General features: G+C 54.7%; 5 protein-coding genes across 5 annotated transcripts; 2 read left to right on the top strand and 3 right to left on the bottom strand.

Annotated features, from left to right (window-relative positions):
• Window positions 1–1,827: 1,827 nt before the first annotated feature.
• Window positions 1,828–5,805, top strand: D7B24_008197 (uncharacterized protein; the record flags this gene model as incomplete). Its single annotated transcript, XM_028642291.1, has 4 exons — window positions 1,828–1,857; window positions 1,982–2,244; window positions 3,003–4,059; window positions 4,120–5,805. 4 exons carry the CDS (start codon window positions 1,828–1,830, stop codon window positions 5,803–5,805), a joined length of 3,036 nt encoding a protein of 1,011 aa, XP_028493927.1.
• A 351-nt stretch (window positions 5,806–6,156) lies between these two features.
• Window positions 6,157–7,746, top strand: D7B24_008196 (uncharacterized protein; the record flags this gene model as incomplete). Its single annotated transcript, XM_028642290.1, has 3 exons — window positions 6,157–6,294; window positions 6,349–7,540; window positions 7,634–7,746. The coding sequence occupies 3 exons, from the start codon at window positions 6,157–6,159 to the stop codon at window positions 7,744–7,746; spliced, it is 1,443 nt and encodes a 480-aa protein (XP_028493926.1).
• A 294-nt stretch (window positions 7,747–8,040) lies between these two features.
• TIM17 (translocase of the inner membrane) lies at window positions 8,041–8,686 on the bottom strand (the record flags this gene model as incomplete). The annotated part of the gene is made up of 3 exons (XM_028642289.1): window positions 8,041–8,085; window positions 8,139–8,492; window positions 8,618–8,686. 3 exons carry the CDS (start codon window positions 8,684–8,686, stop codon window positions 8,041–8,043), a joined length of 468 nt encoding a protein of 155 aa, XP_028493925.1.
• Window positions 8,687–9,160: 474 nt separating this feature from the next.
• Window positions 9,161–9,817, bottom strand: D7B24_008194 (uncharacterized protein; the record flags this gene model as incomplete). Its single annotated transcript, XM_028642288.1, has 1 exon — window positions 9,161–9,817. The coding sequence occupies one exon, from the start codon at window positions 9,815–9,817 to the stop codon at window positions 9,161–9,163; it is 657 nt and encodes a 218-aa protein (XP_028493924.1).
• Window positions 9,818–10,679: 862 nt separating this feature from the next.
• Window positions 10,680–21,579, bottom strand: D7B24_008193 (Nonribosomal Peptide Synthase (NRPS); the record flags this gene model as incomplete). Its single annotated transcript, XM_028642287.1, has 9 exons — window positions 10,680–10,820; window positions 10,873–12,711; window positions 13,591–17,408; window positions 17,571–17,631; window positions 18,718–19,085; window positions 19,294–19,306; window positions 19,357–19,497; window positions 20,731–21,485; window positions 21,534–21,579. 9 exons carry the CDS (start codon window positions 21,577–21,579, stop codon window positions 10,680–10,682), a joined length of 7,182 nt encoding a protein of 2,393 aa, XP_028493923.1.
• Between the last annotated feature and the right edge of the window lie 1,146 nt (window positions 21,580–22,725).

The raw sequence follows: 22,725 nt of genomic DNA, 5'->3' as shown, positions 1-22,725 counted from the left end.
TTACCCTTGTTCTCATACCTCTTGCTGTCGCTCTCGAGACATGCAGCAATTACCTTGCCGGAGCGAGCCGCCAGCCCAAACTCTAGAAGGCTGATCGGCGCGGCGGTGCTGTGGTGGAAAAGCACGACCACCAGATCGGCCGCCTCCTGCATATCCAATTCCCAAGTGACTTGTTCGCTGAAGCGGCTGTCGGACATATCATTGCCCCAGTTCCAGTCCAGTCGGAGGGGGTTAAATATGGTAACGGGATGGTGCTCGATGGCTTTGCACAAGGTGGCGCGCCAATCACCCGCGTCCTTGTGGGTTGTGCCGGCGAGGAAGATTGATTTGTTGGTACCCGTCGATGCTGGACGATCAGGTGCTTGAACAACAGTAGCTTTGGTCAGAGTGGTAGCCATTGCGTCGCACTTCTTTGTGTTCGGACTCGACGCTGGATGAACTTTCGGGTATGTGTTTTCAACGTGACAACGTGACTATAAAGAGACGGCGCATGTAGCCTCACACAGAAGCCATTCGGTGGCTTCACACAACCGTGTGCAAGCTTATGTGTGGGCAGTGTCGCCTTGGACACGTCGCCGCAGCCTGGTGCGTGAACTGTCACGTGCGTGGTGATGCAGCCTCGGAAGCATGGTGCAGTGTTTAGCAATCTGTGAGCGTTTTTTATTTTCTCAAGTTGATGCCCGTTGTGAAGTCCTGGCAGGCAAACTTCAGGGCATGAATGGGTGCTTCGATATCGCTATGGAGTCCCCAACGCTCGGTCAGCGGAGAATTTCGTCTGACCGGCTCATCTAAGATCACAAAGTGTGTCAACGTACACCAGTCAGTTCTAAAAAAGCTCATGGAAGACGCGGATCTGCGCAACGCGTACTTGGGCCTCTTGAACCTATGCTCCAATGATTTCTCCGTGTCCCGTCATCGTTCATGGCAGCGGGACCGGTTTCTCCCTCACTCACGTAGGTGGATGCAGTTGACTCAGACAGGGGCCGCGGATGCGATACGGCAGACACATGTGAGCAGCTGTGAGACATGCAGCCCGACGGAGTGTCGCCGCCCATGTTGCTGTGAGTCAATCTTGTTTGTGTACCACGGTTGGACATGGTGGAAGCCAGCCACAGCCACCATAGATGCAGGTAGCCGGGTCAGGAGAACGCAGGGCGGGCGGCAAGATCACACACAGTGGGAGGTCGCAAGCGAGCTGGATACATTGGCCTCTTTGGTGGCAGATAGGAGAGGATCTGCTGCATTGACCGACTCGTCCCCTCTCCTCGTGGCTATCTTTCGGAAGCTGACTAGGGGCTGGGGTGTGGTGTGGTGTAAGTGGATTAGGGAAGGGAAGAGGGGGCTCAGCGAGGAGCATGTTGCGGTGTGAAGTCACGCAACGGGACGTCGTTGGACGAAGTGCAGCTCGCCAGCATGCTCCGCCTGTCGACACTTGTCTCAAGGGGAGGGCCCGGAAGAGCGGGTGGCCAGCCAAACAGCCAGAAGTGCCAGGGGGACACGGGTGCGAAGACGCAATGACGAGGGCGCAGATTGGCTGTCGATAGTCGCCCAGGTCGATGGAGTGTGGATAGGAGAAGCAAGGTCGGAAGACGTGGAGCGTGACCCGGTTCGGCAGCGGTCAAACAAAAAGGAGGCATGCCTGTGCCAGACCGAGAGGCCTGTCGCTGGTGTTCGCTGGCTGTTGTCTGTTTTTATTGTTGCTGTCGCTGTCGCCATTGCCAGACTCCAGGGCTGCTTGCTTGTATTTGACCCCTTTTTGAGACTGATCGAACCGTGATCCGTGCCATCCCTTATCTCAGCTGATGCCATTGCGTGGAATGTCGCGTCATGGGCAGGCCAGATATAAAGATGGTTGAGGTAGGCTACCTCTATTTCCCCCCCCACTGGGAGCGAAGAAAGACGCTATAGCTGGTAGCGGGCAAAGCGACCGACGAGAAGAAGGGCCGGACCGCCGACATAGCAGATTGACTGACGAGGACAGGGCACCGAGTTGGGCATGTCGCCCGTCGATATCGCGAAGACCAAGCCGGCGGACTCGGTTATCGACCCTCTGGTCGGATCGAGGGCTAGCATTGGCGGCAGCAGCATAATCAGCAGTAGCGGCGGCGGTAGCAACCACGGCAGCAGTGACGAGAATTGCCAGGGTTGCAGGAAAATTGAAATGGAGGAGAAGCAAAAAGAACAGGCAAGACGACTATCGGAGGATGAAGGCGTCGGGCTGGATCTTGACGACGCCAGTTTAAAGTCCGGTAAGATGGTTTCGTCTCATTGTCAGGTCCTTCCCTCCCTCCCTTCCTTCGCTCCTCACTCTTACTCAACCTCGATTTCGGTGTATGGCGGGACCAAGTGGTAGCCGCCGTGGGAACAGCCCTGGGAAACAGCCTTGAAAGGTGGTCCTTCCAGCGTGTTGGCGCGCTGCTGCAGGGCTGTCGTCGCCGAAACCTGGGGCACAGCAGGCGCGATCCACTTCCCCAGGAAGCCGCTACCAACCTTACGTGCCCGACCTCGCCTCCCCTTTGGTAGTAGCTTCCTCATCTCAGGTTGGGAGGTGGTGGTGACCTGCGATTTCGGGCTGGGCAAGTGCTGGGCAAGTGCAAATGCCCCGAAAGAGAGGCTGCCCACGCGATACCCTCAATTTCGTTGCACCGTACCCTACCTAGGCACCTTAACATACCTATACAACGAGCGCCGTCGTTGCACGAAAGTTGTTCTCTTGCTTCACTCCTCCAAGTCCTCAAACGGCCATTCTGTCTAACCATTTCCCTCTCCCCCGTCCCCTGTCTTCCCAGGGAGTCATACCATCACCACCACCACCTATGCCCCTCAAGTGGATCCAGGACCCCCATTCCGTCATTCCAGCTCCGACTCTATCAATACCCACATCGCGTTCCTCGCCGTCGGCCAGTCGTCTCCTGCACCATTCGAGTCACAGTCCTAGTTTCAGATCATCTCCCCAGATAGACAGCAACAGAGAAGTTGCGAATTCGTTGTGCTGACAAGAGACCGCTCTCTCTCGCCGCAGCGCCCGACATGCCATCTGCACTTGTTGCTTCCGATCTGTCTACCAGCTTCGGCACCGACCCAGACGACTGCCCTCAGCTGGCGCCCGATCTCCTCCACAATCTGCGACACGATAGCTCCGTGCTCTGCCTCGCTGTCTGCGAACGAACCGAGTCTATATACGCCGGCACTCAGGATGGCGAGATTGTCGTCTGGTCTCTTGCCACCTTTCAGCAGGTCCACAAGATTCAAGCACACAAGCGCAGCGTCCTTTCCCTCTTCCTCTCCGACGATGGTTCCATGCTCTTCTCCAGCGCCGGCGACCCCATCATCAACGCCTGGTGCCCCGCCTCCCTGAAGCGCCTGTACGAGATCTACAGCACCTACGATGTTGGCGACATCTTCTCCGTCGCCTACAGCACACAGAATGAGACCCTCTACATCGGCGCACAGAATACCTCCATCCAATGGGTCAACCTCAAGGACCCCAGGAACCGCGCCATGCACGAGTCTGCCACCCACCCGGATCGCAGGAATCACCGCTTCTTCGACTCGCGAGCAGTCGGTGGCACCTCGACACCCCGTCGCAACGATGACCGCTGGACGCTGATACCCAAATCGGAAAAAGTCGTCGAGGTTCCCTCCGGCGCTGTTCACATGTTCGCCCACTACGGCTACGTATACTGCATGCTCCTTGTCAAAGGACCTACCATGTTGGTAGATGCCGACGAGGAGGTCCTCATATCAGGCGGAGGCGATGGCACAATCAAGGTGTGGAAGATTGGTACCGGAGACGGAAGTGACACGGAAGATCCCGACGACGGCGAGGCTGGTCTCGAAGAGATTATGGTCCTCGGCACGGACGAGGGCGAGTCTGTCATGTCCCTTGCCATTGACGGCTCCTTCCTGTACGCCGGCAAGCTGCAAGGCATCATTGAGCTGTGGGATCTCGACACCAAGTCCAAGTTGCGTGTCATCAAGAGTCATAGAGGCGACGTCATGTCCCTGCACATGAACTGGGGGTACCTGTGGAGCGCCTCTGTGACGGGCACTGCCAGTGTAAGTGCTCTCGCATGATCCTTCACAATTCTCATTTCCCAGCAGCTGACAAACTCGCAGAAACACAGTACCGTTCACTATGGCGAGTTTCAGGAGTCGCAGGTCGAGAACGTCAGCCAAAAGTACCAGTGCCTCGCACGCTGGAAAGCACACGAGGGCAAGATTCTCGCCTCGGCCGCCACGACCTACAACGGCAAGCAGTACTATATCACGGGTGCCAACGATAATGATGTCGCCATTTGGAGGATCGATAAGAAGTGCGCCACCGACATTCCGTCGGCGGAAGAGTCGGAGGATGTCATGCTGTCAGCGTTGCAAGAATTCGTCTCGTACAAGACCATTTCCTCGCGTCCCGAGTTTGCCGAGGACTGCCACCGCGGCGCCACATTCCTTGGCTCGCTGTTCAAGCGCCTTGGTGGTCAGGTCGACATGTTGAGCTGCGACAGCAACCCCCATAACCCTGTCGTGCTTGCGCAGTTCAACGGCACACAAGAATCGTCCAAGAAGAAGCGCATCTTGTTCTACGGACACTACGATGTCGTCACTGCTGATGCGAAAAAGAGTAAGTGGAATACCGATCCCTTCCAGATGAAGGGCATCAATGGTTACCTCTACGGCCGAGGTGTCAGCGATAACAAGGGCCCCATCATTGCGGCGCTCTACGCAGTGACAGACCTACTGCAGGCAAAGAAGCTGGAGAACGATGTCGTCTTTCTCATCGAAGGCGAGGAGGAGTCCGCATCCAGAGGGTTCAAGGAGACGGTCCGCGAATACAAGGAGCTCATTGGCAAGGTTGACTACATCCTCCTTGCCAACAGCTACTGGCTCGATGACGAGGTTCCTTGCCTGACGTACGGTCTGCGTGGTGTGCTCCACGCAACGGTCTGCGTCGAGTCCCCGTTGCCTGACCTGCACTCTGGCGTGGACGGTTCATACATGAACGACGAGCCCTTGTCAGACCTGACCTCAACATTGTCCAAGCTCAAGGGAGCTGGCAACCGCGTCATGGTCCCCGGATTCTACGACAATATTCTTCCAGTCACGCCAGTGGAGGAGACGCGATACGACGAGATCGCATCGCTACTTATGAAGCGTAAACCTGAGCGCGGGCCTGAAGCGAAACTCAAACAAGCGCTCATGGCAAGGTGGCGAGAGCCCAACCTCACCATCCACCGCTACAAGGTATCTGGACCCGACGGCAGTCTCGTCAGTAGCCACGCCAGTGCCAATATCAGCTTACGGCTCGTACCGGGACAAGAGGTGGACGATGTCATTACATCATTGACTGCGTATCTGGAGGCTGAGTTTGCAACGCTCAACTCGGAAAACAAAATGACCGTCAAGATCGACAACAAGGCGGAGCCCTGGCTCGGTAACCCGAACAACGTCATCTTCCGCACGCTCGAGGAGGCCGTCATGAAGGCCTGGGCTCCGGCGTTTGCGCCACAAAACGGTGCCGATGAGTCGAGTGAGGACGAGTCTTCCGAAGAGGGTGACGACATCGAGGAAGCTACACCTGATGGAGCCAAGGAGGTCCACGTGTCGAGGCCGAAGAAGCCTCTGTATATTCGCGAGGGTGGCTCCATTCCTGCTATCCGATTCCTGGAGAAAGAATTCGGAGCACCAGCGGCACATTTGCCATGCGGACAGGCGACCGATTCGGCGCATCTTGACAATGAGCGGCTGCGAGTATTGAATCTGCTGAAAAGCCGGGAGATTTTCGGAATGGTATTTGCCAGGCTGTAGCTTGGCAAAAAGAGGCAAAGAAAAAAGCATGATTGTAAAACATGGCGTTAGGGGCAATGAATAGGGCTGGATATTCAACTCAGGATATGATAGATCAATATTTGATACCCGGGTTATCTATCTTGTTACTTGCTCCCGAGTGCCGGGCTGGCTGTTGAGAAGGCAAACAGGGAGAGACGTCGATCTTGACCATTCTTGGAGGTCGCATCTTATCTTATCTCAGGCACACCATCAACACTGTCGGACGACAGAGGAGGTAGTCTTCAAAGCCTCGTCGAGGCACAACACGACAAAGGCATTTCACCATTTCTCCAAATAGAGACTAAACATATTTTAGGACCTGCCGTCGTCATGGAATACAAGTTGCAGCCGTCTGAGACCCTGAAGGTCAAGCCGCGGCTCATCATCCACGGTGGCGCGGGGAACATTACACACGCCTATCTCCCACCGAAGGACTGGGAGGCTTACCGGAGATCACTTCTCACCATCGTCAGTTCCCATATGACTCCCTGTGATAAATTCCCTGTTTGACGAAACCTACAGCTCGCAAAAACAAACGCCTACATGACGACCCGGCTCTCCACGGGCCGGCTCCCCAGCGCTCTCCAGACGGCGACTCACGCCGTTAGCCTCCTGGAGAACGACCCACTCTACAACAGCGGCCACGGTGCTGTCTTCACGCGCGACGGCACCAACGAGCTGGAGGCCTCAGTCATGGTCTCGCGCGGACACAAGAAGCGCGCCGTCGGCGTGTCGGGCGTGCGCCGCGTGCGCAACCCCATCCTCCTGGCGCGCGCCGTGCTCGAGAACGGCGAGGACGACCTCGAGGTCGCCGCCGGGCACCCCGACGTGCCCTCTGCCCAGGGCCACGGACACCTGCACGGCGACGAGCTGACGGCGACGCTGGCGGCGCGGTACGGACTCGAGACGGTGGCGCCAGCCTACTTTTTCACGCAGAGGCGGTGGGACGAGCACATTGAGGCGCTGCGGCGCGAGGACCGCGAGGGCGCCGTGGTGGCGACGTGGAGCGACAAGGCATTTCTACCGCAGGGGACGTGCGGTGCCGTTGCGCTGGATGAAGAGGGGGTCGTTTGCGTGGCGACCAGCACCGGCGGACTCACAAATAAGCTGTCCGGCAGGATCGGGGACACGCCGACCGTGGGGGCTGGATTCTGGGCTGGCGAGTGGGAAGATGACGGGGACGATGGCCGCGGATCGACCGCGTCAGACTCGGGCGTGCGGGGCGTTCTCGGTAGTCTTGGATCCAGCGTTGGCATCAGTGACGGGCTTCGGCGACTGTTGGCTGACTGCCTCCCCCATCCTTTGATGTACACGCCACTTCCGACTCGAAGCGGCGGCTCGACGACGGTTACTCGATCTTTCGCTGGGTCTGGAACCGGCAATGGGGACTCGTTTCTGCGAATTGCCGCGTTGCACTCCGTGGTGTCTCGTGCACAGTGGAAGCGGGAGTCCAGCGCGAAAGCGTTGTCGGCTATTGCAGGCCCCAGGGGTGAGCTGCAGAAGAGCGCAGGTGATCGTTGGGGTCGCACGGGCGAGGGGCAGGGCGGCATCATCGGGATCGAGTTAACTGTTGTGCGCGGGCCGCAGGGCGATGTCCTCAAGACGCGATCAGAGGTTCTGCAGGACTACAACTGCGCCGGCATGTTTCGGGCATGGCTTGACGACGATGGAAGGAGCCATGCGGAGGTCTGGCGCGGTGACTCGGCTGTAGGAGGTACCTATTGAGATGAACAACTGTGGCGATTCGGTCAATAGCAAAGGCAACAAGCAAAAGCGTGTGGTAATGGTGGTTCTATTCGCTCCCAAGCTCACCTCGAGAGCTTGGAAGAGTACTGCCGCACGGCTCGTGGCCAACGGCGCAGCGCAGACGAGTGCCTGACACCACTTCTCTGCCAGCGCCATCTGCTGGGCCTCCCATAAATGGCCCGCAAACCGCTTTCCGCCGCCCTTTGCCCCCGTAGAGGTCTGTCTACATATTGTACATGGAACGCCTCCGCCTGGTATGCAAGTGATGATTATGATTCGTGGTTTGGTGAACACAATAGTCGAGCCCCGGTCGGGTGGCAGACTGGAAGAGGAGAGGAGTGGGTTGGTCGATCGGTCCGTCGGTCGGTCCGTCGGTCGGTCCGTCGTATCATAACAGAGCCAGCGGCGTCACGCTGAATCGCTGAAAATCAAGAAATCTTTCGGTTTGTGAATGTGTTCGAAGCAAGTTTAAGCAAGAGACATTTCCTGCTGGGAGGGAGGAGGTTGGGGCATCTGGAAAGAGTCAGCCATGGCCAATCGCGGATGAAGAGCACGAGAGGATATACCTCGAGCTTGGTGCTTCCGGCCATCAGCTTTTGGAAGCCAATACCGACACCCTCGATGACACCGAGGAGCACAGCGCAACCAATGGCGCCGTTCCTCGCCGACTTGTAGCCACCACGGATGGCGAGCGCACCGCCGGTGAAGAAGCCGGTGATGATGGCGTTCCAGGGATCCTCCTTCTGACGGATGCCCTTCACGGCGCAATCGAACGTGGAGAAGAGGCCGCCAAAGACGCCAAAGTTGCCACCGAGAACGGGAGCGCGCATCTTGATGGCCGTGATGGCACCAACGCGCCGCTCACCGTAAGGGGAGTTTCGGAAGCCCTTGATGCCGTGCCATATCGTACCGCCGATAGCCTGGAAGAAAACACGTCAGTCTCGGGGCTTCACGACGGCAGCGAACACAACTATTTGGATGGCGCATCAACCCTGCGTCAGAGGATCGCAGGTAGAGATGCAGTCTTTGAGAAAGGGGGACATACTCCCATGCAGAAGGCGCCGCCAAAGTCGTTGAGGATGACCCATGGGCAGGGGTCGCGTGTGTGATCCATGGCTGTGATGTGCCGAGGGGTTGTTTTCTTTGAGAGATGGGTTGAGCAACAACGGGCGATGAACAGCCGTCAGGAGCGTGATGCGATGGTGAAGCCGTGGGTGGTGTCGGTTGCGGAGCGCGTTTACAGTGACGGAGTATCTTCGCCTGGTGATGATTGCGATTATGGGGCAGCTCAGCCAGGCGAGGATTTTTTTCGGCTGCCCGGTTCTTCGGATCTTCCGTGATCTTATCGCATGCTGAGTCATCACATCTAGTTCAAGTCACCCGCCCATCTCAGTTCACCAGCGGCGACAACATTTGACAGGCGCCAATCTACTACTGTTACAATTGGTGTTTGCCATGTACAAATAATTGCGAGTCCTTCATCTAGCGGCAAAGCTACCCTTGGCACACTGGCAGCGGACACTCCGATCTCTGCAAGGTTCGACGAGACTCTGGTCCGAGATGTTTGGTTCTTGCGGACATCATTCGTTTACAGCAGCACTGCGCCCACGGCAGCTCCAGCAAGGAGCCCAATCATTCCCTTGTTTCCGGCATTGGCTGCGTTGGGCGTCTCCGTGGCGGACACCTGGCTGCTTGCCTCCGTTCCTTCGCTTTCGCTGGTAGTTTCCGACGCTGAAGTCTTTGTCGCAGTCGTAACAATGGCTGTAGATGTCTGGGGCCCCGAGAGCACCTGAGATGGCTCTGATGACTGGTTCGACGCCAGGGCCTCTTCGGTCGATGCAATATGAGAAGTAGAAAGGCTATCAGCTTCTGCTGAGCCAGTCGGCGTCGGTTCCAGAGAGGGTGCTTCGGTAGTGGGAGCTTCAGGGATGACCTCAGACGTGCTTGCGACCGTGATTGATGTCGTACTAGGGGCGAGGAAGCGCGGGCTATAAGTGTCGGTGCCCTCATACGAGCCGCACCCGGGTACTGTCGTCTTGGGCGGCGCCCGGCCGCCTCCGCAATCCAGGAACTCGCAGATCTCGCCGGTATCCTCGACGAACCAGATCCGTGTAGCGTATGGGGAGCCGCCAGCCGGCGTGACAACCGAGTCGGAATACGTGCAGCCTGCCAGGTCTGTCTTGGCCAGGACTGGTGCAACAAGCAATATGGCTGAGGTAAAGAGCCTGAAGGACATGATGGCCATGATGTCGAACGTCTTGCTCGTCGGAATCACATGAAAGGGATGGCTTGAGTCGAGTTGTAGGCAAGAAAGATCCGATACAGAAACTGGGTACACAGCAAATCTGCCAGTTCAACAGGTATCTGACCGATGCACATATACCTGCCTCTCGTCACCCTTTATTGTCGAGGTTTGACCATACATGTCGCTCCAAGTGCTTACGCCGACGCCACTTCATCTCGGAGCCAGCATAGAAGCCCCATGCAATGCCGATAACCGAGATGCTCTAACATGTTAGGCGGACTTCCGCCCCTGACAAGACCGCCAACAGCTCTGGCTTTGATTCGGCGCAAATTTCTCCAGCACGTTGCGGTCTTGGTGCTTGCTCGGCGCGGACGCAGGGAGTGCACGTCTCGCTCTTTGCTTTTGCATGGAAAGCCACCCAATTACTGCATTGCGAAGACCTAGTAGCCCTGTTTTCTTGGCCTTTTACAATCGGATGTAATCCGGTTTTGCCGGCTCCAGGTGAGAATTGAATATCGTGCCAGTCAAAAGGAAGCGTGTCGATGAACTCTCGAATTCAACTTTTAAGCATCTGCACTGCACTTGATTATGTTGGTGGTGCCATTCACTTGGTCAGTGGCACTCACCTGGTGCCAGGTGGCTTGTGCCCTGTGGCTTGTGCCCTGGTGCCTTTCATAGATGAGTTTCAGGCACCCTCCTGCCCAGCAGGATAGCTTCCCAATACAGACCTTTCGTTCATACTTGACCTCCTCCAACAGGTACACTTACATCTAAGCACAGAAGCGTCACCAATCTTGTGGACATCCTGGTGACAACGATAGCACTGGGCAGTGGGCAAAATACAATTTATTCCAATACTCTCCTACACTTTGAACATGCTCAAACATTCCGCGATGCCATCAACCAAGGCCTGGGCCTCTTCTATCGTCGTTCTTGCGGCAGAGCCGAAGATGCCTAGGTCCAATACGTCCCCGTTCACAGCAGCCTCGATATCCATCGCAGCCTGTTTTTATCAGTAAGCCACTAGACATATTCATGATTGGAAGTAGACGTACCGGGAAAGCACCCCGAACCGGGTTTTTGCTCAACCAAGGGGCGTCAAAGTTTGGAGGGTCCGGACTGGCCCGTGAGGTAGGCCTGTCGGCTCCATTGAGGAGACGATCATCCACGACCTCATGAAAAACGTTGGCAGTTTCTTCCCCTTTGGGCAGGTTGAGAAAATTCACGAAAACGTCGACTGCAACGCCTGTCCATTCCTTGATCTCCCACAGCCCCACGGTCGAGTTAGTCAAGCATGTGATACGGTGTAGGTCTTGTTGAACGTTCTGCGCCAACTCCATGAGCCCCGTCTCCTCTTGGACCATGACCTTTAACGGCAGCAGATTCAGCGTTGGGTAAAGCTCCGTTGACGGATTGTCCTCTTCTGCCCGGTTGCTGTAGTAGATGCCAAATATGACAGGCGCGCTACTTGGAACTCTTCTTGCGTGCAGGCTCTGTGCTATTGCAGCGAACATGAGTGCTGGTAGACCAACTCCATTGCTGGCGCATGCAGTGCTCTTTGTGCCCATGCCCGAGACGGCAGATCGCCGGAGGTAGGCAGTTCTGTCTCCGACGGAATCATGCGTCTGCGGAGGTAGAGGTGCAGGATTGTTGTCATCTGCTAGGTATTTCGTCCAAAAAGCCTTGCGTTCATCGATGATGCCAGGAGTCAGGTGGTGGGCAATGAATGACCTCCATGACCGACACGAAGAGTTCTCATGTTCATCTTTCTTGCTGTTATTGACGACATTTTGTCTCAGTTTGTTCAGGATACCGGGGAGGGTGATGCCATCGTAGAGCGCATGGTGTATATTGAGAGTCAGCTCCCACGCGCCGTCCGTACGCTGTTCCGCGGTCATTCTGACTTTTGGCCAGCACTCGCCCGTCACTTCTCTTTCCGAGCCACTGCCGAGAAGCGAGATCTGCGAATGAGGTCCTGTGACGTTTGGAGCTAGCACGATTTGCAGGAACGGCATGTCCCAATCGCCTGTTGCAACGAGACAAGTACGGAGAAGCGTCTCCGTCGCTGTGAGGTCTGCCCACGCTTTTTGTACAGCATTCAAGGACACCGACTCGTCCAATCGATAGCGGAACGCCGGATAAAAAACACGGCCTTGGGAGTTTTGCCATGCAGTCATCATGTAAACTTGCATTGGCACCGCCGGCAGAATGTCTTCGACCTGGGATTCTGCAAAACCTGCCAGGCTCTGTACTTGCTCGAGTTGAATCTTGTCGGGAATCAAACAGGCCTCTTGCACCTCTGCGGAAAGTGCCTTTGGGGCATTTCCTGCCACCTTTGCCATGTGACTGAGAGACGACGCCGTCAGGAGGGCATGCACGCCGAGCATGATATCCTTCTTCTTTAATATTGAGGATACCTTGATAAGACTGATAGAGTCGAGGCCAAGGTGGTAAGCGGTGCTGTCCCTCGATATAGACTCGTATGGTATTCCGGAAACCTCTGATAGAATCTGACGAATGGTCGACTCGACTTGAGATTCGGGGTCCTCGGGGTTCATCGCGTTTCCGTTGCCCTTGCCGCTGTCTGGCATTGTGGTATGCGAATTGGATACGAAAGCTGGAAGGTGGCAAATTGAAGTGCGGTCACCTTCGAACTGTAGGAGGCTGCTCTCTGGTCTCTGCACAAAGTGATTCATTGCCTTGTCGAGATGCTCCAGAAGTTCCTTGACGTCGTGCTCGGACGTGGACGCTTCTTTGCCAGCAACGCGCCAAATGAGATGGTCCTCTGTTGCTTCCAACTCTACACATACCGCAAAGTCAGTCGTGGCTAACGTTTGGACCGACTTGGTAAGCCCGTCCTTTTTCGTGCGGTATTCGGCAAGGTCTGGGTGCCGCTGGAGGAGAAAAAGCGTATTGAAAAGGCCTCCAGGTGTTTGTTTGCCAGCAAGCTGTGCTTTCCGGAGCGGGAACGTTTGGTATTCATAAATGTCCGACATGGTGTCCTGGAGGTAACGCAAGAATGACCTAGACGAGCCGTGAAGAACGCACCGAAGCGCCACGGTATTCATCGTAGGGAACATGAGATTCTGGGCCTCCTCTGTGTCGCGCCCAGACAGGACAACACCGAATGAAACATCCAGAGCATTGACTCGTGTGGCAAGAACAGTTGACCAACAGGCTTGACCAAGGACTTGCAAGGTGATCGAGTTTCTTTTGCAGAATGCCATGACTTCTCCAGAACTCAAGCTTGACATGGACTCATCATGATGTCCAGAGTCGGTGGGGGTCGTCGTACTCTCTGGAAAAAGTGAAGGGGGAGCACCAGCTAGATATTGGGACCAGAATCGTTGGCTTTTGACAGTCGGTGACTGCAGCAAGCTCTGCAACATATTTCGTGGAGACGCGCGTTGCTCCAGCATATTGTGGTAAGCCGAATCGACGTCGTGATGAAGAAGAGCCAATGACCATCCATCGTAAAGAGCGTGGGCAATGCTGAAAACGACATAACTCCGATCACCGACGTGCGCGATCGTCAACTGGAGCAATTGTGAAGCACCCCTTGCGTTCCTTGCATTTTGGCTATGCGCTGCATAGATTCCCTCGATTTCTTGTTCGCCTTGGACCTGGATGTGTTGGATCGAGGGCAAGTGGTGAGCCAGAACAATCTGGCAAAATGTCTGTTCGAGCCGTGGGTCGTCGACTTGTAAGAAGACCGTTCGCAGTATTGGTGACTGTGAGATAACCTCGAGCCAAGCGTCTACTAGTGACTCCACGATAGTATCCTTGGAAATCTCCATCACGTCGTGGTTGAAGTATCGCTCAAAGTTTGAGTCTATCATGTCGGCTACCATGGATTCTTGAAGGGGCGTTGGCGGCAGAACGTTTTCGACCGTTCCCATGTCGTACCCAGTTGCTACGACTGCTTCGCGAAGCTGCAGCAAGAGGGCATTGAATGTTGAGTCTGACTTTTCTCCTCTGTCGCTCAGCACCTCACGTCCTATGACTTTCTCCATGTTCTCGATGTTTTGGGCTCGTAACAGTTGAGACATGGAGATGTCGATGCCTTTTTGCTTGAGCCTGGTTGACAGGCTGACTATATCAATGCTGTCCAAGCCCAATTCAAGCAATGAGTTGCACTCGGAGACGCTTTCGACCGGGATTTGGGCCAATTTCGATATCTCGAACCTAATCGCGAGTGTTGCCTCTGTCCACCCAAAGTTTGATACGGTGAACTCTGGAGCGCTGACATCTGTTGAATGTCCTGCGGAATCGGTGCTAGCGCTTCGAGTAGTCAATGGTGAAGCGCCCGCTGAGCTTTCTTGAGAGGTCAGTGCAAATGCTTGGTTGCGCAACGTGCCCGCTCTTCCGGTAGACAAAGCAAACATCGCCTCTTCAAAGTCTTCCAAGATTCGTTGGATGTCAGCCTCAGTTGCCACATCTTGGCGGACAACAATTTGGACCTGAAGGTCAGCATCTCCCATGGCAGTCGCCTCAAAGGCGAGCGGGTAGTCGTTGGCCACGAAGCTGTCTTCTACCGTCCAGAATGTCTCCGCGTTGTTGGCCAAAGGCACGTCGTTCTGGTAGACGAAAAGATTGTCGAAAATAGGATGACCTCCGCTGCACCATTTCTGGATGTTTCGCAACGCCGTGTGCTGAAAGGGCAAGGTTGAAACGTTGAAGTCATGGCACCTCTGCGCCAGCTTCTGTAGCGTATTGTTCGTGGCGACGTCTGGGTAGAAAGGCAAGGTATTGAAAAGGGGCCCCATCACATCCTCAACGTCTTCTGTGTCAAGAGCGCGCCCTGAAACGATGACTCCCATTGCAGCTTTTGAGGAGAAGTATTTGCCAAAGGTGCCAGACCATAAGGACAAGACCGCGGACTGTAGGGTGATGTTCAGTGCTTGGCTTGTCTCCCTGAGTCTCTCAACGTTGTAAAGCCGACGGGCGGAGCGAAGACCTGGTGCTTCATCGGTAATTATCCGTGGCAGAGGTTCAAAAGTGCATGAGCTGAGATGCTCTAACCAGAAGGACCGGCTGTGGTCGAAGTTCTGCAGAGGCCCATATGACAGGGTATCCAAGAAAGCCGGTCGCTGAGCATGAGACTTCAGCGATATATCAGCAGCTAGCCATCGCAACATGGACTCGAAACTGATTCCGTCGTAAAGAGCATGGAAAATATGCACTACCAGCAGTCTATCTCCTTCGGAATTGACTAGGAGGCATTCCATCGGCTCCAAGATGCTGTCTTGGTTATTCTTGATCCAGGACGAGCGCGCCTCCTGGAGGAGCAGCTTAACTCCATTTTGGTCGACTGAGTGACTTTTCCACGGAATCTGCGTGGGAGAAAGAGCCACCTGAGCGAACCCTCCTGAGGTTGGCACAAATCGGGTCCGCAGAATCGGATGTAGGGCAACGAGCTTATCCCATGACTCTTGCAACCTGCTTGTCATGAGGTTGTCACTCAGTTTGAGTTGGAATGAAACAAAGTAGGACTCTTCTCCCTGTGTAAATGTCCGAGACAGCATGCCTTCCTGCAGAGGAGTGCACGGGGCAATGTAGTCAACAGAAACCCCTGCTGAAAGTGACAGTTTCTGCCGAACTTCGTGTCTGAAGCGGTGGCTAAACGCATGAATTTGCTGTCGAGCTTCCCTAACGGCGCTCAGAAACTCGCGGTCATAAGGCTTATTGAGGGCTTCGGCGAGGTCGCCGAGGAAGGGGTTCTTGAGTATTAACGCCGGGTCTGCAGTGCGCAGACCGTCGTGTTTCAAAAGTCGTGAGAGTCGAAGGCACGAGATCGAATCGATACCGAGGTCAAACAGGTTACTGTTCAAAGAAAGCTCGCTAGCAGAAACGCCAGAGAACTTTGACACAGCTCTCAGCACCGTCTTTTGAGTCTTTGTAGTAGCTAGGGCTTCCTGTGAGGGAGCAGGGGCAGAGACGTGCAGCAGTAGTTCCGGTGTCAACGAAGAGAATAGGTGACGCAGGATCTTCATTTCCGCCTTGTTATTGATGGAAAGAGGAATGAAAGGAACCTCGAGGACGTAGGACGGCACCATGTAGCCAGGGAGTCTGTGACGGCATGCCTTCAGAACTGTCTGTCTGAGCTTGAAGGTTTCCGCTCCGCCAAGCACATGAAGTTCACCGTTTGATGTTGCTGCTTCGCTTGACGTGACGAAGGTCACCAGAAGATCTTTGTCCACTTTTGGATGCTTGGCTACAAGAGTGACGACGTCCTTGACGGCGGCAACACCTGTGCGGATAGCGTGGTTGATCTCTCCAATCTCCAGACGCTGTCCGCGTAGCTTGACCTGGTCATCAGCACGACCAAGGAACTCGAAGCACCCGTCATACATGACCCGAACTAGATCTCCTGTGCGGTAGATCTTCTCCTTGAAATGCTCAAGGACTGGGAAGCGTTCGGCAGTGAGCTCGGGGCGGTTAAGGTAGCCCTTGCCGACCAACTTCCCGGAAATGCAAAGTTCACCAACGGCACCTCTCAAGACCGGCTTTTCAGTTCCAGGCTCAAAGACGTAGGTGCCAACATTGTCGAACTGGCGCCCAATGTTGGATGCGCGACCATTCTGTGGCACGCGCTGATACATGGTTACGCCAATCGTGGCCTCTGTGGGGCCATACGCGTTGTAGATGACTCCCCGAGGACCCCAGGTGTCGAGAATCTCCTGTTTCAGGGCCTCGCCGCCCGTGATGAAGACGCCCCTGCAGAGTGTCGGGACATCCTTCGGGTCGAGAAGCCGAGCAAGGCTAGGCGTGAGATCCAGATGTGTGATGCGAAGGCGTCGTATCGTCGCCGCAATGTCGTCGAGAATGATATCTCGAGGAACAACGACCAAGGGCATTGCGACTGACCAACTCCAATATTGCTCCAGAACAGACACATCGAAATGGAACGAAGCGAACTGCAGCCACCTCGATTCTTCGTCCCAATGACCAGAAAATAGACGCTGGAACGCCTTCATTGCTTGGACTGCATTCTCATGCGTTATCTCACAACCTTTCGGTGTACCCGTTGTTCCTGAAGTGTAGAGGCAGTAGCAAGTGTCATCCTTTGACAAATCGTGGCCCAATTGACAGGGTTCAGCGCTGGCAGCGTAGAGCTTGCTCTCTTTGATCTCGACGACAATTTGCGCCGGCTGAAAGTCCAGAGCATCGCGGGCCAAGAGTGCTACGGCTCCTGAGTCTCTGAGGATGAATTCCTTCCTCGCCTTCGGAGCCGAGGGGTCAAGAGCTAGGAATGAACAGCCTGCTTTCAAGATGCCCAAGATGGCGAAAAAGGCTTCTGGGCACTTGTCGAAGTGCACCGCAACGATACCGCGCCTGGCAACATGTTGAGCCAATGTGTTGGCGACGCGATTGCCCATCTCATCCAGCTCTTTAAAGGTGACGCTGTGACTCTCCGGGCTTTCCCCAGTAAAGGCAGTAACGAATTCGAGAGCAGTCCTGTCAGGGTATGTTTTCGCCGTCTCTTCGACAAAATGGTGAAGAAATGCGACCTCAGAGTATATCTCAATGTCGCGCGGCGGCAGAATAGATGTCAATTCAGCATCATCATGCCATATTTGAGCTTCTTGGCCTTGTGGGTTGGTAGCAAGATCAGCTAGAATGGCATCGAATTGACGTAGGGAAATTGACGCCTGTTCCCGCGGAAGTACACCTGTATGAGACGATAGATGAAGACTGATATGCCCGTCCTTTGACGGCTCGATCTCCAAGGAGACAGCGTAGTCAAGCTTACCCTCGTCACTGAGCTGACGCCACGGCAGCTTCTGGGCCGGTGACGGGCCGTTCGTAGTCTTCTGATACACGAGCAGAGTGTCAAATAGGGGGGTGCCTGGGTGACCGAGCCATTGCTGTATTTGAGAAAGAGGTGCATGCTGGTGGGCCGATAATTGGCTGCTGTATTGCATCATTTGAGACAGGAGCTCTGTGTTGGACGCTCGGTTGTGAGAGATGACGGGTACTGTCGTGATGCATGGGAACACTGCATCATCTGTCATTGGCAAAGTGCGGCCCGAAAGCACAACTCCAAATACAAGCGTTTGCTCGCCAACATAGGCAGAGAGCAGTCGAGTCCACGCAGCCTGGAGCATGGCCTGAATCGTTACGCCGGCCCTGCTGGCTCGGCTTTGAAGTGTGGCAAAATCCAGTCGCGAACGGCACGTCTCCGTGTATGTGGCCGAGGATGGTTCAATCAGAGGAGTCATTGTTGGGAACCTATTGATGATGGTTTGAGATGACTTTGCTTGCCAGAAGGCTTTCGACGACTCGTTTGCCAGGGCAGATCCAAGGATTGCAGAAACCACGTCTCGGGTAGAGCCAGTCGGGGTTGGAGGTGAAGAACCATTCAAGATGGAACCAAGATCTCCCAACAGCCTGTGAAGCGAATAGGCATCATACAGCGCATGGTGTATTAGTAGATGCAGTATCGTTGTGCCGCCTTGCGTTGCCAGAGCTACCCGCCACGGCGGTTGTTCCAAGGCATTGAGCACTTGTTGAGAGCTTTGGGCCTTCCAAACCTGCGCATCGAAAGTCGTGTTCGAAAATGTCACGCTCTTGGCCACAAGATGTGCTGCAAAGGAATGCTGCACCATAGCAAAGGGAGCATCGGCATGGTTTGCGGGCACGAACCCAGTGCGCAAAATCGTGTGAGCTTGAACAAGCTTTCTCCAGGCGTTCTCCACCTCTTCAGGGCCGAGATGTTGGTCGAGTTCTAAGGCCAGGTAATTGAGATAATCGACCCCGCCAGATTCGATAAAGTCCTTCAGCATGCCACATTGCACCGGAGTGCATGGGAAAACTGCCTCCGGTTCCGTGTGAAGCTGGACCGCAACGGTCGACGCGATTGTTTGTTGGAATGCATTCACGTCATACATCGGACGTACTTGGCTTTGATCCCCGACTCGACGAGCGATTCGCTGAGCAAGGCTTGCGCAAGAAGGACAGTCGACAACGTCAAAAGTCGAGACATTGTGATTCTGATTTCTCAGGAGGGCGGCGATCTGAACAGCGTTGATACTGTCCAGACCAAGCTGGAATATGGTTGTCTGGAGGCCGATTTGGCTCACTGCCACGCCTGAGAGTTTCGAAAGGATGTCGCGGACGGTTTTCTCCAGCTCGCTCCAAGGCTCTTCATGCACAGTTGCCGAGTGGCTTGTACCAGAGACGCTACCTTCTTGTTGGTCGAGGTTGTTCTGGGGCGACTCGTGGGACGCGTCTGCTATGCTGCTGCGAATATCTTCTGGCAGGTCGTCTTTGGTGGGAATAACAGTAGCATGATGTCGTGCAATGTGGCAGAGGATGTACGAGAAAGCTTGTGACATTGATGATGCTATGCAAGGATCCAACGTGGCACTTGGCTGGTCAGTACAGCCAACGACAGTCAAGGAGATAAGTAACTCACCTGTTCGTGTGGAGATTCAACTCTACGCTATCGGTGTGTGCATTTGGAATCAACTCACAAAGCAGCGGAACCTGTGACTTTTGTTAGTCCAGATCACAACAACCCCATAGACAATCCTCACATCCATGCCTCCGGTATCCTCAGCAACCTCCCAGATCGCGCTGTCGAGCTCTTTCTTGGGGGGTTGCAACAGAAGAATAGTGTCGAAGAGGCTCCGACCAGGCCGAGACACAAGTTTTTGAATAGACCGTAAAGAGGTGAACTGGTGATCGAGGAGTTTTGAGTTGAGCACATGCAGTTTTGTTAGCAACTCTGTCACCTGCATGCGCCGGTTGGTTCCGATGCGAATGGGCACCGTGTTAAAGCATGGCGCAACCAGTCGTTCAATACCGCTCACAGGCAGAGTGCGGCCACTCATGACGTTTCCAAAGCACACGTCATCCTGATCAGACACGATACCAAGCAAGATGGCCCAGGTAGCCTGTCCAAGAGCTAATATTGATGTGTTGGTGTCCCGGGCAACCTTTTGCCAGGCGGTCAAGCCTAGCCTGAGCTGCGAAGTGTACGTTTGAGGTTGGGGTGGCGTTGACGTGGAACCTAGAGGCAATGCTTGCTGGCGGCTGATGAAAGCTTCTTGCCTACCTCCGACGAAGCCGTTAAACAATTCTTTCCAAAAGCCTTCGCTGCTTAGCTGTTGTGACAGCATCTGTCGTATCACGGGCGTGTATGGTATGGGCGGTGGCAAGCCCTCTCCTCGAACAAGCTGCTCTATCTCCTGAAGAAGAACGTTCATGGACTCTCCGTCATAGAGTGCATGATGGCAAGTGAAGACCAAGAAAAAGGTGTTGTCGATGTCGAGAAGATCTAAGCCATAGGGCGGTTGTTGTGAGTCGAGAGCGAAAGGAACTCGTCTTCTACAGTTTTTTACAGCGTCTTCGAGGCTCGAGTGCCTCAAAGTCCTCAGCGGGACCTCCCATCTTTGCAGGACTACCTGGGCAATAGCGTGCTGGGCATCCGTAGTCGTGACGAAGCATGTCCTCAGAATACCATGGCGATCAACCAAGGTTTGCCAGTGGCTTTTCATCTCCGGCGAGGAGGCAACCAGTCGTAGGACTAGCTGATTGGAGTACGAGGAAGCACCAGCAGCTGACAGCATTGCTTCCTGCAATGGTGTACAAGGTAGAACCTCCTGGATAGCGTGTTTGTGTTCAGCGAATTGCGTGGCAATGAGCTCCCTGACGTCTGGGGGAAAAAATGGCGAGTCAGTCACCACCTCCTCAACGAGACGTCCATCTGGCGCGTTCTCTGTCGCAAGCCGAGCTAAGAGGGCAACATAGGGGCTCTGTAGGATGTGTGAGATTGGGATGCGTCGATTGACCGCGTCCCCAAGTAACCTTGCCACAGAAATGGCCGAGATGGAGTCGAGACCGATCGTTGCTAACGGTTGCCAGCGGGAGACCAGTTCATGTGGTACGATCAGACTTTGTGCAATCACCTCAGCTACTAGTCTTTCGCTGTCAGACCACTCATCTTCATCGGTCTCAGGCCCTTGGTTGCTGGAGACGAGACTGAGTTGATTTCGGGTGAGTCCGTTGAAGAGGCTGCGCAACACCACCCTGTCAACCTTGCCGCTGGGAGTCTGAGGTATGGTGCCCAGAGGGATCAGGTACGACGGCACCATGTATCGTGAGAGTCGCGACGATAGTTGCATGAAGAGCTGCTGGTTAAGGGCTGCGAGCTCACCTCGGAAATCAAGTAACACGTTCCCTATATGCGTGTGGGCTGCTGGCGTGTAGAAAGAAACGAGCTGTTCGCTGCTCGATCCAGTAGGCTGTAGGATCAGTGACGTACACGAGAGAACTTCTTTGGCTGCTGTCACAATACTGTCGATTTCTCCGGTCTCGATGCGTTGGCCCCTTAATTTCACCTGGCCGTCCAGACGCCCCGTCACGAGCAAGGACCCGTCAGGTAGCATCCGACCCATGTCTCCAGAGCGATAGATGCGGCCGAACTCGGGGTGGTTGACGAACTTCGAACTTGTGACCTCAGGGAGATCAATGTAACCCTGTGCAACTTGATCGCCGCCAAAACAGAACTCGCCGAAGCACCCACGGGGAACGCTTGACATCGAATCTGTTGATAAGACAAAAGCAGAGACGTTTTCAAACGCAAACCCGAGGTGGTTAATGTAGTCGCCTTTTGTCATTTTCTTGACTGTGCAAATATTCGTTGTCTCGGCTGGACCGTAGCCTGTTACTTGTTAGTTGAGTTGTGACAGGCTGGCGCTTCATGTTTTACCTTGGTAGAGGTGCTCGCCCCATGACTCCGAAACAGCTGAAGTCATTGGTTCGCCGGCGGTGACCAGAAAACGAACCTTCGGAACGTGGGATGGGCTAATGAGCGACGCCACAGTGGGTGTCAAGCTGAGATGTGTGCAGCCAAGTGAGCGTATGGATTGCTCCAGATCTGCGAAGAGAGTGTCGTTGGAACCCGCGCACAAGCAGGCGCCTGTTTTCCATGTGAAAAATATCTCAAACACCGAGACATCGAACGCTGGGGAACAGAGCTGCAGAAAGCGACTTGTCATGTCGTGGGGGTATATACGGGATAGAACATCAAGATTGCTTGTGATATTAAGCTGGGTCACCACAATACCTTTAGGAACACCGGTCGTCCCAGAGGTGTAAATGATGTATGCCGGACGAGAGGACTGAGCTTGTCGAGGCGGGTTATGTGTGGGAAATTCTGACAGTGGCGTCGACTGCATGTCGTAGAGCGGGCAGTCCACGACGGCTGCCACTGAAACAATAGCCTGCTGATCGACCAAACAGGCAGTGGTAGAGGCCTGAGAAAGAATTAATTGCAGTCTGCTGGCCGGTGTGGAAGGCAGAAGAGGCAAGTAGGCAGCCCCAGCCTTTAGAGTCCCCAGTATCGTGGCATAAAGCAAGGCCGACTTTTCCATCACGATGGCGACTGTGTCGCCTTCGAGTACCCCCTGGCTACGCAAGAACCATGCAATACGATTCGATAGGTCATTGAGCTCCTGATAAGACATGGTTTCGCAATCAAGGCTTGATGGGGTGATGGATTTGGCAAAGCAAATCGCTTCTGCATCAGGCGCCGCCGATGCCGAACGTTCAAAGCATGTCGCCAGGTCAGGGCTATCTGCCAATGTCACTGGTTCCAAGTTGTAGATAGATGCCAGCGCAGGCGGCACGCACTGCGAGACATCATGCAACAGCGCGGTTGGATTAACGTGGAGAGTCCGAGTCATACAGTCGATCTGGTCGAGGAAGAGAGTTGCGAAATCATGGGACATGGCGTCAGCATGGTATGTGATATGGCACTTGAAACTGCCCAGGACAGGTTCGATCTCGATCAAGACTTTTGTCTCTAGGAAGTCGCGGTGAGATATTTCTCGAATTGGAGATGCGTGTCGTAGGTGACTAGTGAGCGATTGTTGATAGACGAAGAGTACATCATACAAGGC

Source organism: Verticillium nonalfalfae, assembly GCF_003724135.2.
Source record: "Verticillium nonalfalfae strain VnAa140/NRRL 66861 chromosome Unknown scaffold_70, whole genome shotgun sequence".
Classification (NCBI taxonomy): domain Eukaryota; kingdom Fungi; phylum Ascomycota; class Sordariomycetes; order Glomerellales; family Plectosphaerellaceae; genus Verticillium; species Verticillium nonalfalfae.
This window is presented reverse-complemented; position numbering and strand designations above follow the sequence as displayed.